This window comes from Neolamprologus multifasciatus, chromosome 15 (assembly GCF_963576455.1).
Source record: "Neolamprologus multifasciatus chromosome 15, fNeoMul1.2, whole genome shotgun sequence".
Taxonomy (NCBI): domain Eukaryota; kingdom Metazoa; phylum Chordata; class Actinopteri; order Cichliformes; family Cichlidae; genus Neolamprologus; species Neolamprologus multifasciatus.
Window position 1 is genome coordinate 34,704,764 of NC_140453.1, and position 11,263 is coordinate 34,716,026.

An 11,263-nucleotide genomic window follows, 5' to 3' on the forward strand; every position below is an offset into this window, starting at 1 on the left:
ACATAAAAAAGGCACCTAACTCAAGGGATGAACCCACATTGTGTCTAAACCAGACAGCAAAGAAATGATTTTAAATTAAATTGTGTTTTTGTAAGGTGACCTTGAGGGTCTGAAAGGCGCCTATAAATAAAATGTATTATTATTATTATTAAATCTTGAAACACGTATCCTTGAATATTTTGAGGAAACTGGATGTGTGGAAAATGAAAAAAGTGACGGGCCGAAAAAACAGCATCTGAAAGTCATCTTCTTAAGAAATGGGGGAAAAAATCCAGAAAAGACCTGACACAAGAGCTGAGGGATGCATCTGGACCTTCAGTTGATCCAGCTACTGTTAGATCAAGTCTCTTCAGAAATGGTCTCAGTGGGAGGGTGGCTGTCAGGAAGCTGTTTTTAAGGAAGGGAAAAGGGAGAAAAGGCTGACACCTGCCAAGTTACACAAGAGTGAAGATCAGTGTCAACACGGCTGATGGAGTGATTAACGTACATTTCAAATATCTGGTTCAATTCCTTCTCACTGCGAGAGGTTAGTTTGCACAGGGTTTTAACCATTTTTATTTTGAATGCAATACCATCGGAAAAGTATCTGATTAGCTACAGCTTCAGTTTTCAGCATGCCAAAGATCCCAAACACACTGGCAATGCAATAAAAGCATGCCTGGATAGAAACAAATGCACGAAGAACCCAATCAGTCATGGATTGGCTTAAAAACTAACCCTAGCCCGGACATCATCGTTACTGAAGCATTGTGGGATCATCTTGACAGAGAACAGAACTATGAGCCGCTAACATCCAGAGAAGAGCCTTGAATGTCCTTTGGACTATGGCACATATTTCTAATTTTCCAAACAAAATATAAAGAAAGAAGAGGTGGCTCAAGACTTTTGCACAGCATTGTACCAAAAATGCATGCTTGTAACTAGCATTTGTTCGCTCCCCTTTAACTACTGGCAACTATAATAAGCAGATTTACGTTAGTGCATGTGCACTGATTCATTTCTTATATATCACTTAAGTTTCAGTCCTCATGTGTAGTTTGTACCCTCTTGGGTGTAAGGTCTGTTTTTTTTGCTTCTTCATTTTGCACACAAGCACACTTGCAAAAATACAAGTCCTGATTCAGATCTGCCAGCTGCTGTAGTTTCCCACCTGACTGCCGCTTGGTGTTGCATCATCACATCCGTCTAATGATTAATGAGTCTGCGCCAGGTGCTAACTTATTTCCACATGTTCAGATAACGTGCACCGTTATCTGAGACCATAAATGAAAACATAGTGTGCAGTGTACTCTGTGGTAACCTCGATGAACTTTTTGACAGCTGATGCCTTGTTTTAAACGATTGTTTTTCATTATGTAGACGGATGTTATCACGCGCAATTAGAAATATGTCACTTTTAAGCAGGTGACTTTTATGGGATTTTCATTGTTTCAGTCTTTTTGCCTTTTCTTGTGAACATGCATGATATTCAACAACGGGTCGTGTTATTGCTTACATGTTGTTAGTGTCAGGTTGGACTCCTTTTTTGCTTGCAGAACTGCTTTTATTCTTCGTGGCATAGATTAAACAAGGTGCTGGAAACATCCCTCAGAGATTCTGGTCCATAGTGACATGACAACATCACACGGGTGCTGCAGGTGAATCTCCTGTTCCACCACATCCCAAAGGTGCTCCGTTTATTGAGATCTGGTGACTGTGGAAGCCACTTGATTACAGTGAACTCATGTTCAAGAAAGCAGTTTGAGATGATCGGAGTTTGTGACATGGTGTGTTATCTTACTGCAAGCAGCCATCAGACGATTAGTACACTGTGCTAACTGACACAGTCAGCAACAATACTCAGGCAGGCTGTGTTTAAACAATGCTAAGTTGGTACTATGGTGCCCAAAGCGTGCCAAGAACATATCCCCCCCCACACACACACACCAAAACACCACCAGCAGCCTGAACTGTGGATACGAGGCAAGATGGATTCATGGTTTCATGGACCGTTTACACCAGGGTCTCACCCTACCATCCAAAAGTCTCAGAGGTGGTCTTGCATATCTTAGTTTGTAACTCATGGTTACTTGATTTACTGTTGTCTTCCTATCAGCTCAAAGCAGTCTGACCTTTCTCCTTTGAGCGCTCACTCCAACAAGGCAACCATAGAGATGGCTGCGTGGGAAAATCTCAGCAGTTCCTGAAACACTCTGAAATGTTCAGTCACCTTTCTCCCTCATTCTGATGCTCAGTTTGAACTTCAGCATGTTGTCTTGACCATGTCTATATGTCTAAGTGCACCAGAGCAGCTGCCATGTCAGTAGTGATTAGATATCAGCATCAACGAGAAAGTGACCAGGTGTTCCTAACAAAGTGGCCAATGAGTGCATGCATACAGTATAACTTCTGAAATACTACTGGAAACTTTTGCACCGATTTGGCATTAAAGACAGATTTCACATAAATATAAGTTTACAGACTTTTCATGGTGGACACTTTTGTGAAACTCATTACAAAGCATGTCTTTGAACATGCAGTGATATATTCGCTGGTCTAGAACTGGGCTGCGCATGGTGTGAGATGCTGTGTGATTAAAGACCTGAAACAGGTGAGCCTCAGTGGGGTGTAAATGCAACTCTGCTGTTGTCTCACGTTTGTTACGGAAATATCTTTGTAGCTAGGTGATTGTGCAGACCCCCAAAACTGGAGCTAAAAACTACGCTGTACTCCAGAAGTCGTTTGAAATGTTATATTAAAACCAAACAGGGAGACAAACTCATGACAAAGTAATTACAAGGATGTGTAAAGGAGTAGAGTTGGATGGAGTTTATTGAATATATATATATATATATATATATATATGGCAGAGGTCAGAGGAAAAGGCACGTTAGAGAGGAAAAAAATGCTATACTGGTGTCTATATACTTTATTCTTTTACAACAGTGGGAGTGATCATCTTGCGGAAGGAATAGTATTTGCATTCACTGGGTGGTTCAATGTCCATGGTGGTGGTGCTAATCTTCTCCTTCTTGAAGCCTGCTTCGACCAGATGAGGCACCTGGGTCTCCTGGAAATCATTAACGGGAGGGGAGAGAGACGGTCAGCGTGAGGCGTCTCACGGCGTTATCGGCCTCTACAGAACGCTCCTGTTTATCATTAACCTTCCAGAGATTGCCTCAACCAATCCCGGTGCTGTGCTACACTGACGAATTAATCGAGTCCTAGACTCACAGGCCTGAGACGTGTTTATGAGTGGTCCAACCGGTTCAATCTTCAGCTGATGTGCATTTAAAATTAAAATCACATGTTATGAATCAATAATTTATCATTTGTAAATCGTGTTGAAATTACATGCATCTGTTTTTTTATGTGCTCGTCCTCCTTTTGCAACATAGCGGTTGCAGATACTTTAACGACAGCAACAACGTTCCCGGTTCTGCACTGCTCGTTTTAAGCATATAATGCATTAGAAACTCATAAGCAACGCAATTACAGCTCATTAAATGTCAGTATGTCTATTAGCCACTGCACCAACCTCAAACATTTTCTCAATGTTGTCATATTTAGTCTTGAGCAGCTCGCCCCAGGAGGTCAGGTTGCAGTAGGTGAGGACACCACCAGGTTTCAGCATCCTGTGAGCATGACCCTATAGAAGACACACACAAAAACCCCTCAGCCCTTCCTTGTGTGTAAGCATACGAGGCTATATGACCAAAGGCCTCTCCACACTACAGATGAACTGATCTCTTCAAACATAGGTCATTCAAATTGTTCTACTTTCTTTACTTTATTCCTTGTGTGTAACTTACTGTAAGTATTTACAAGTACACACAGGTAGGTTCAACTACCTACCTTGATGAAATCAAACTGGTGAGTGTGCCACTTCTCCTCTGACAGAGGGTATGTGTCATACAGGATACCTGAGAGAGGAGGACAGTGTGTTATCAGCAGGTCAATCACACCTTTTAATGCATTTTTATCCTTTAACAAAAACAAAATCTAACTCTTAAATATGAAAACAGCTTAAGCTTCATCTGTCTCACCATCAAAGTGGTTATCTGGCAGAGTGGGGACAACATTTTCCCAGAGGCCCTTCAGAGGGACGACCTGCAGCAACATTAATCAGCATTTAAGGCCAGGAACAGTAAAATTTACTATAAGCTAGTCCTGCATGCAGGTAGATCAGCTGATGTCTTAGTGTCCTATAGATTCATCAGACCTACTGACCTTGTGTGGCTGAGACTTTGCCCAGTTCTCCAGGCGGGCAAAGACTCCATCGTTGCACTCGATGATCCAGTGCTCCTCAATGGGGAAAGACTCGATTTTGGTGGCAGCGATGGCCATGCCGAAACCAATCTCCAGCACCCGACCGCCTACCCGATCATTCAAAACACAAACAAAAGATGTTGCTAAAGATTCGGCGGCATGAGTATCAAAGTATTTCTGCATAACTGCACAGATGTGCTGTCAAAATGTCTTTTCCAGCTAAGCTAGGTTAGGGGGAGGCCATTATCATATTACCGTTTTTCTTACATGTCTGTGATAATTCTAGTACTAGAGCTGATTTTCATGATAACACTCAGACTTGTGGCTGAACAGAAAGGCCAAAGGGTTTAATTTCCATTCAGTGGAATATAAATAGATGTGGGCTGAAGCCTTTTAGTTATTGCCTCACCCTTTCATAGGAGATTTTTTTTTTGTATTTTTGAAGATCTATCAGAGGAGCTGAGTGTTATTTTCACACTTTTCAATGTATTCATTTTTGTGTAGTCCCAGAACAATGTGTGCAGATGAGGTAAAAATATCTAAAAATACTAATAAAACTTAGTGAAAGTGAATGAAAAGTATCTGGGCTGTGCAAAATAACATTTTTACTTGTATCGACAGGTGAAAACATAAGAAAAGCTACTGTTCCACATAAAGGAGAAGTCATTTTGTAAAACAAGTGGTAAAACTACAGTGTAAATGTAAAACGACCCCAGTCTAACAACGCTGTGCAATGGAAGTCACACTGATTGAAGCATGCATTCATTAGAAGAACAATTTGAATCACCTAAACAAATAATAACACTTTCAAGTGTGAGAAAGTTGTGCAATTTTGCAAAATTGTGCAGACTGCTGTGTGCACATGCTGTCTGTGAGGTCATGTGGATCGGTCTACTTTCACATATAGCTAAAAGCGGATGACCCCCCCCTCTCCCGCAGACTGATTTCTGTGCTCTGTCCCTGGAGTGAAGTAACAGCTGTTGTAGTACTCACCAGTACTGACCACACTGCCACGTGTGCTCACAAGATCAGTAACCGTAAATGAAGAGAAAAGCTCAAATATGTGTGAAAACTCCATTCAAACTAAATAACATGTATGTATAGTTGAAAAATAATATCAACGTACATTTTCCCCTGTTTGGTTTTCTCCCACGTGATGTCATGATTTTTCATTCATCTGACCACAGTTTGTTTTCATATAGTATCCTTTGGATGGCATCTAAGTGTTTACAAATAGTACGTGTGTGCCTTCTGACTCCATTATCGGACAAACCGCATGACGCAGAGTACAGTGTCCGACAAAGGACGAGCCACTTTCATACAAGTAACCGCTTTTACCTTTTGAGGCAGCAACAGTGGCCAGGGAGTGCATATACGGCGTCTCCCAGCGCTCCATCACAGGCTTGCCCATGATCTCCAGGTGCGTGTCGGCCTCATTGTAGCCCGCGCTAGCGTCGTGCCAGGTGGCCTTGCAGTCCTCTCCCTTTGAGAATATGGGCTGAGCAGAGGTGGTCATTTTTGTTTTGATGCAGTTCGGCTCTGGTGAACGGTTTGACAGGCCGGGTCTCCACACAGAAGAGGGAGGGGAAGGCGGGAGGTCGCGGTTTATATCTGGGTTAAAGTGCTGACTCGACGGGAGTTTAGTTTGGAGTGCGCACACACAAGAGCTTCCAAGATCCTCTGACAACAAGATGGTTCACTCATTGGGAAATAACCTGTGTGTCAAACCTAAGGCCTGGGGGCCAGAATCGGCCCAACAGGGACTCCCTTTGGCCACCGGCTTTGGAAACTGTAAATGAGGACATATATTTTGGACTTCTTTTTTTTCTTATAACTTTTACAGCTTTTTCTGCTGATCAAGATCCACCAGGGTAGGGGTGTCCAACTGCAGGCCTCCAGGGCCGGTGTCCTGCAGGTTTTAGATCTCACCCTGGGTCTACACACCTGAATCATTACCAGGCCTCTGGAGAACTGCAAGACATGTTGAGGAGGTTATTTAGCCATTTGAATCAGCTGTGTTGGATCAAGGACACATCTAAAAACTGCAGGACACCAGCCCTCGAGGCCTGCAGTTGGGGACACCTGCACCAGGGTATCCATACCACACCAAAGTAATTACGTCATAGATAAACAAATGATAGAGATATTTTTTGTTTTTCTTTATCATTTTAGAAATGCATGTTTTTCACAGTGGATCCAAAATGGAAAAAATAGCACTTTATCTGCAAATTAAGAAAACCCTTCTGTTTTATAATTACAGTCAGGACCAAGGGTGTCCAACTCGAGGGCCGGTGTCCTGCAGGTTTTAGATCTCACCCTGGGTCAACACACCTGAATCAAAGGGTTAGTTTATTACCAGGTCTCTATAGAACGTCAAGACATGTTGAGGAGGTTATTTGACCATTTGAATCAGCTGTGTTGGATCAAGGATACATCAAAAACCTGCAGGACACCGGCCTTTGAGGCCTTGAGTTGGACATCCTGGTCTAGACAATAAACTAGCAGAATTTTTTCTGTAATTTGACTCATGAATTTCTTAGAATTTAAGTTCGAAGAGCCATGCTGATGGATTTATTTTTATTTACTACAGCAGCATTGTAGAAAAACTGAGATGACCTAATGAAACTCATCTTTGTTTTCTCATATTAACATGTCTATCTAAATGTGTACTTAAACTAACCCCTAGAACCGGATTTCCTTTTCTGAAACCTCAGCATGTCTCAGTTTGAATATACAGATTTATATACACATACTGGAAGCTTTTTGGTTTCAGTTTGTAATTCAAGTGGTACTGAGTAGTGTTCGGGGTTGAACAGGCTTTGGTTGAATGCAAGTTAACAGTCCATGCTGAGGGGAAAAGCACTTGTAGAAATACAATCTCGAAACCTTCCCCCATAATCTGGGGATTATTTAGTTTGTAGTCACAGTTTTTGTTCTGTACATGTAAATAATGACTAATACATGGAAGTGCAATCCCTACACTGTAAACAGGTTACTGTAAATTTTATAGTAATGTAAGTTACCAGTAATTACAGTACGATTGGGTTTTTTTTTTTGTTTAGTTTTTTTACAATAAAATTGACAGCAGCATTGACACGCACCATTTGAGGAAAGGAAATAGAAATAATAAATGTCATAAAACAAGGTTTTGATGCAGCACTTTTCCACCACACTCAGCCAGGCAGATATTGTGATGTTGTTATTCAGCAGCACACACTTAACATTAAATCTAATTTCCAAAAGCAGCGATAAACCCGTGGGATCCCTTGGTAGCTGTGTGCACTGTCTGGTTAATTATTCAAGATCAGCAGTATAAAGTGATACTAAACATTACATATCCAGGAGAAAATTAGCCTCAATAACTGATGTAGAAATGTCCTGTTTTGAGTTGAGTGTAGGATCTAGAATTATCAGCAGAGTGAGAGGTGTTTGTTTTGCTCTGCTCTCTAAATGGACATGCTGAAGTTAGCCATTGCCATTTGCTCTTAATCACAAATGCTGTACATTGGCTCCAGTTGCACAACATTGGAACAGTTCAGTCAAAGGGATAAGCAGATTAAAAGCCACTACTCTAAGAAGTAGTTAGGCCTTTACTCCTGCATTGCAAACACATTACTATTATAAATGTGAGCTTAATATTTGTTTCGCATCCTTCAAATGATCAAGTAAATACACTTCCCCAGATGTTTTGCCAGCTCTGCTCACAAACTCAAACACTGCAGGAACTCTTTACAATAAGCTAAATAGTGCTCACATGTTTCCACTGGAGCTTTGATGTTATGACTGACAGAATATTGTGTCCAAAACACAACTCCATATACGTTATGTTTGTGTTATATACATTGTAATTAATATTATAGGAGTACGATGGTGTTATTGAGCTAACTAACAGTGACACATCATGCTGTGAAGGAGTATTACAGTAACAACAATAATAATAGTAATAACAATTTTTTGGATAAATGTGGGAATTCAGCAGCTTCATGCAGTTTCTGTAATGTGAGTGTTTTCCATCTGAGTGAGTCTTAATCTTTGGATTTTGCACCTTTGGTCAAACAAAGATGTTTTTTGGGAGTGTGGAGGGCAGAGCAATCAACTGAAGATAGGTTGCAGCTGTAATAGCAATGGATTTATCATAAAACTCCTGATTAGCACAATGGGAATAACTTCAGGATCTTCATTCATTTGTTTTCCACCAAGGACTTCCATTTAACTTCAAGCTTATAAACCCTGTGTTAGCCAGCGTCACTACAGGCAGATCGTCTTCTTTTGGTCAGGCCCCTCTGCCCAGGTTACTCATCATCCACTTCACTCCCATTAGGTGAGGCAGAGAGGGGCTGGCTCCTCGGTGAGAGTCCTCACCACATCGTGTTTTCATCCACCTACCTCTCTTTCTCACACGAGGCACTTGATTTGTTCTGCCTTTGATATGTGAAACAATAAAACATTACTCTTATTCTGCAGCACTAAAATGCAGTCATGTCATGGACACACCAGTGATCTTTTCAGGAGATTTACCTCCAAAATGTCCCACTCTGGTTGGGCGGTGTAGGTACTGAATTGCAGTGAAGAGCGGATGTCAGTTAAGGTTGTTTTAAAACGTCATATTTTCACAGTCAATACAAACACGTTCATATCTTCAGATGAGAAATTTTTAACTGGTCCGGAGTTTTAAAATAGAACCTAAAGGGGAAGGTAGCTCTGATGCTAGGTCAGATTAAATCACAGCTGAAAGTTTAAAAAGCATCTCAAGAATCAGGCTGGTGTTGCTCTTTATGTAACAAACTTTTATTAACACGTTTCTGTCTTACATCCTTTATTATTCATTAATAAAAACATAAATCTTATGAAATCTAATCTTATAGGTCTTACTTATAAGATTAGATTTATGTTTTAAACTTTTTTATTAAATCTATTGTTGCTTTAAAAATTGTGCTATAAATTTAAAATCGACATGGACATAAATTACAGTTTTTCCAACCAAACATATGAAAGTAAAAAGTAGAAATTAACTACAAGATAATATTATTTAAAATGATTATGTGCATTTTAATACTTTTCCAGCTGTAACAAACTGTGGAAACCGCCCCTCTAGTGGCAGTGACAGTTACTGACAGGTATTTATCTACTGGCAGCAGGACTGATCAGAATGTGCCTTATTTTAATACATGCAAAAATAAATAAATACATTAATTAACAAAATCCTACAAGCTTTGTATTATACAGCTATAGGCTTGGTGTGCTGGGGGACTTTGCATGATGCACTGAGCGTTTCTTATAAACTCACCTGTTTTCTCTCTCCATATTTTCAAATGTCACTACAGCGTGTCGTTGAAGTTTTTCTACTCTGTCAAGCAGTTTGTGCTTTGTTCTTGTCGACATAGGGAGATGCCCTGTAAGTTAAAGACTCTACAATATCACAGAGAGAACCCAAACAATCAGGTGACCTCCTGTGAGCAAAATACTTGGAAACAGAGGGAAGGAGAAACTCCCTTTTAACAGGAAGAAACCTGCACCAAACCAGGCCCAGGGAGGGGCCTGGTTTTGGCCCCCAACTGGTCCAGATCCTGCCTAGGGAGGGGCAGGATCAGGACCAGTTGGAGGTGAGGGGAAGGAGACAGGACAAAAAAAAATATGTGTATATATATATATATATATATATATATATATATATATATATATATATATATATATATATATATATATATATATATATGTGTGTGTGTGTGTGTGTGTGTATGTATGTATGTATGTATTTATATGCTTACATCTATCATGATAGTATCTCATAAATAATATCTCCATAGTAACGCTGTAATAACTCATGGTCAACCAGTGTCCCAGTGGCAGCAGTCAAAGGCAGGTTAGAGGCACAACTTCACAGCCAGTGGTAACCAACAAAATCATTTACCCCTTCTTGTTTTTGCAGCACACAGCAGGAATGACTGTAAATCTTTTGCTTTGTTTTGTCTTGTTTTTTATTGTGAGAAAGAGGCAACAGCAGTGCAGGGCTTTACGGTATTATGGCAACTGTCAGAGATGAATGATGCAAGACTGACTTTCATGACAGCCTTTCCACAAAGACTGCAGTGCTGCAAAGCTGCCTGCTGACCATTGGATCTGTTTTTAACAGCATCAGTTTTAAACAGCATCAGATTCATAGCAGCAGTAGTAGAAGTGGTTATAGCTACTACTACAGATCAGGAAATATTGGACCTTTTAGGATCGAAAGATAAGGGCTGCAGTTACACAAGAGACCACTGACTTTGCATTTTATTGGCACTGCTTTGTGTACAAATAGACTTTTAATTTGTCTGACAAAACTCGTGATGATGACATGATGTGTTGTATTATCATAATTTTCCCCATTTAAGATCCTCTTCAAATGAGAAAAAACACAAACTATTCATAAATGCACGTGCAGAATGTAGCTGAACATTGTTCAAGTAACTCTGAGATTACTGACGACTAATAATTAGTGAGTACAGAGTGAGTGTGCTTGCTGCATATCACCATCTCCCGCTCCTGCTCTTTTATAACTCCCTGTTAACATAACAGTACCCATTTCAAGCGAGCCAATTTCTTCTGAGAAACATGATCAGCTGTTTCCCCCCACATGCGAAGCAATTTGAAAGAAAAATTGGCTTCAGTCCCAGCGGAGAGTGTGTTATAAATCTTGACATGCTGATTTGTAACCTCACTTTGTCCTCCAAAAAGGAAAAGAGAGAGAGAGAGAGAGAGAGAGAGAGAGAGAGAGAGAGAGAGAGAGAGGATCTTCCAAGGACTGAGTGAGAAGGTGAATCTCTCCGACATTCACAGTTCCCACAAAAATATTTAGGAAAGTTCAGGGAACACAACCACATGGGGGTATCTGCACACCTCTATGTCTCTATTTTCATTGTTAATTAGTTCTTCAATTATTGAATGTTACAAGTTACACAATTTAATGGCTTCAATGAGAGTAAAGGAGGCAGCATGTGTATAAATTATGAGATGTACATGAAGTACTTTTATG

The 11,263-nt window shown here is 40.4% G+C and overlaps 1 protein-coding gene across 1 annotated transcript; it reads right to left on the minus strand.

The window, feature by feature from the left end:
- Positions 1 to 2,795: 2,795 nt before the first annotated feature.
- On the minus strand, positions 2,796 to 5,905 carry gamt (guanidinoacetate N-methyltransferase). The gene is made up of 6 exons (XM_085132255.1): positions 5,587 to 5,905; positions 4,210 to 4,355; positions 4,026 to 4,089; positions 3,835 to 3,902; positions 3,518 to 3,628; positions 2,796 to 3,049 (listed from the first exon to the last, which is right to left on the minus strand). The coding sequence occupies exons 1-6, from the start codon at positions 5,762 to 5,764 to the stop codon at positions 2,909 to 2,911; spliced, it is 708 nt and encodes a 235-aa protein (XP_084988381.1). The 5' UTR covers positions 5,765 to 5,905; the 3' UTR covers positions 2,796 to 2,908.
- Between the last annotated feature and the right edge of the window lie 5,358 nt (positions 5,906 to 11,263).

Bases quoted from the DNA above. Each gene is read 5' to 3' on its own strand.
- gamt (XM_085132255.1), bottom strand. From the start codon at position 5,764: ATGACCACCTCTGCTCAGCCCATATTCTCAAAGGGAGAGGACTGCAAG. The intron at 3,903-4,025 runs GTGAGACAGATG...CTCCTCTCTCAG, and splicing joins GCCAGATAACCACTTTGATG to GTATCCTGTATGACACATAC. The intron at 3,050-3,517 runs GTTGGTGCAGTG...AATGATTTCCAG, and splicing joins ACATTGAGAAAATGTTTGAG to GAGACCCAGGTGCCTCATCT.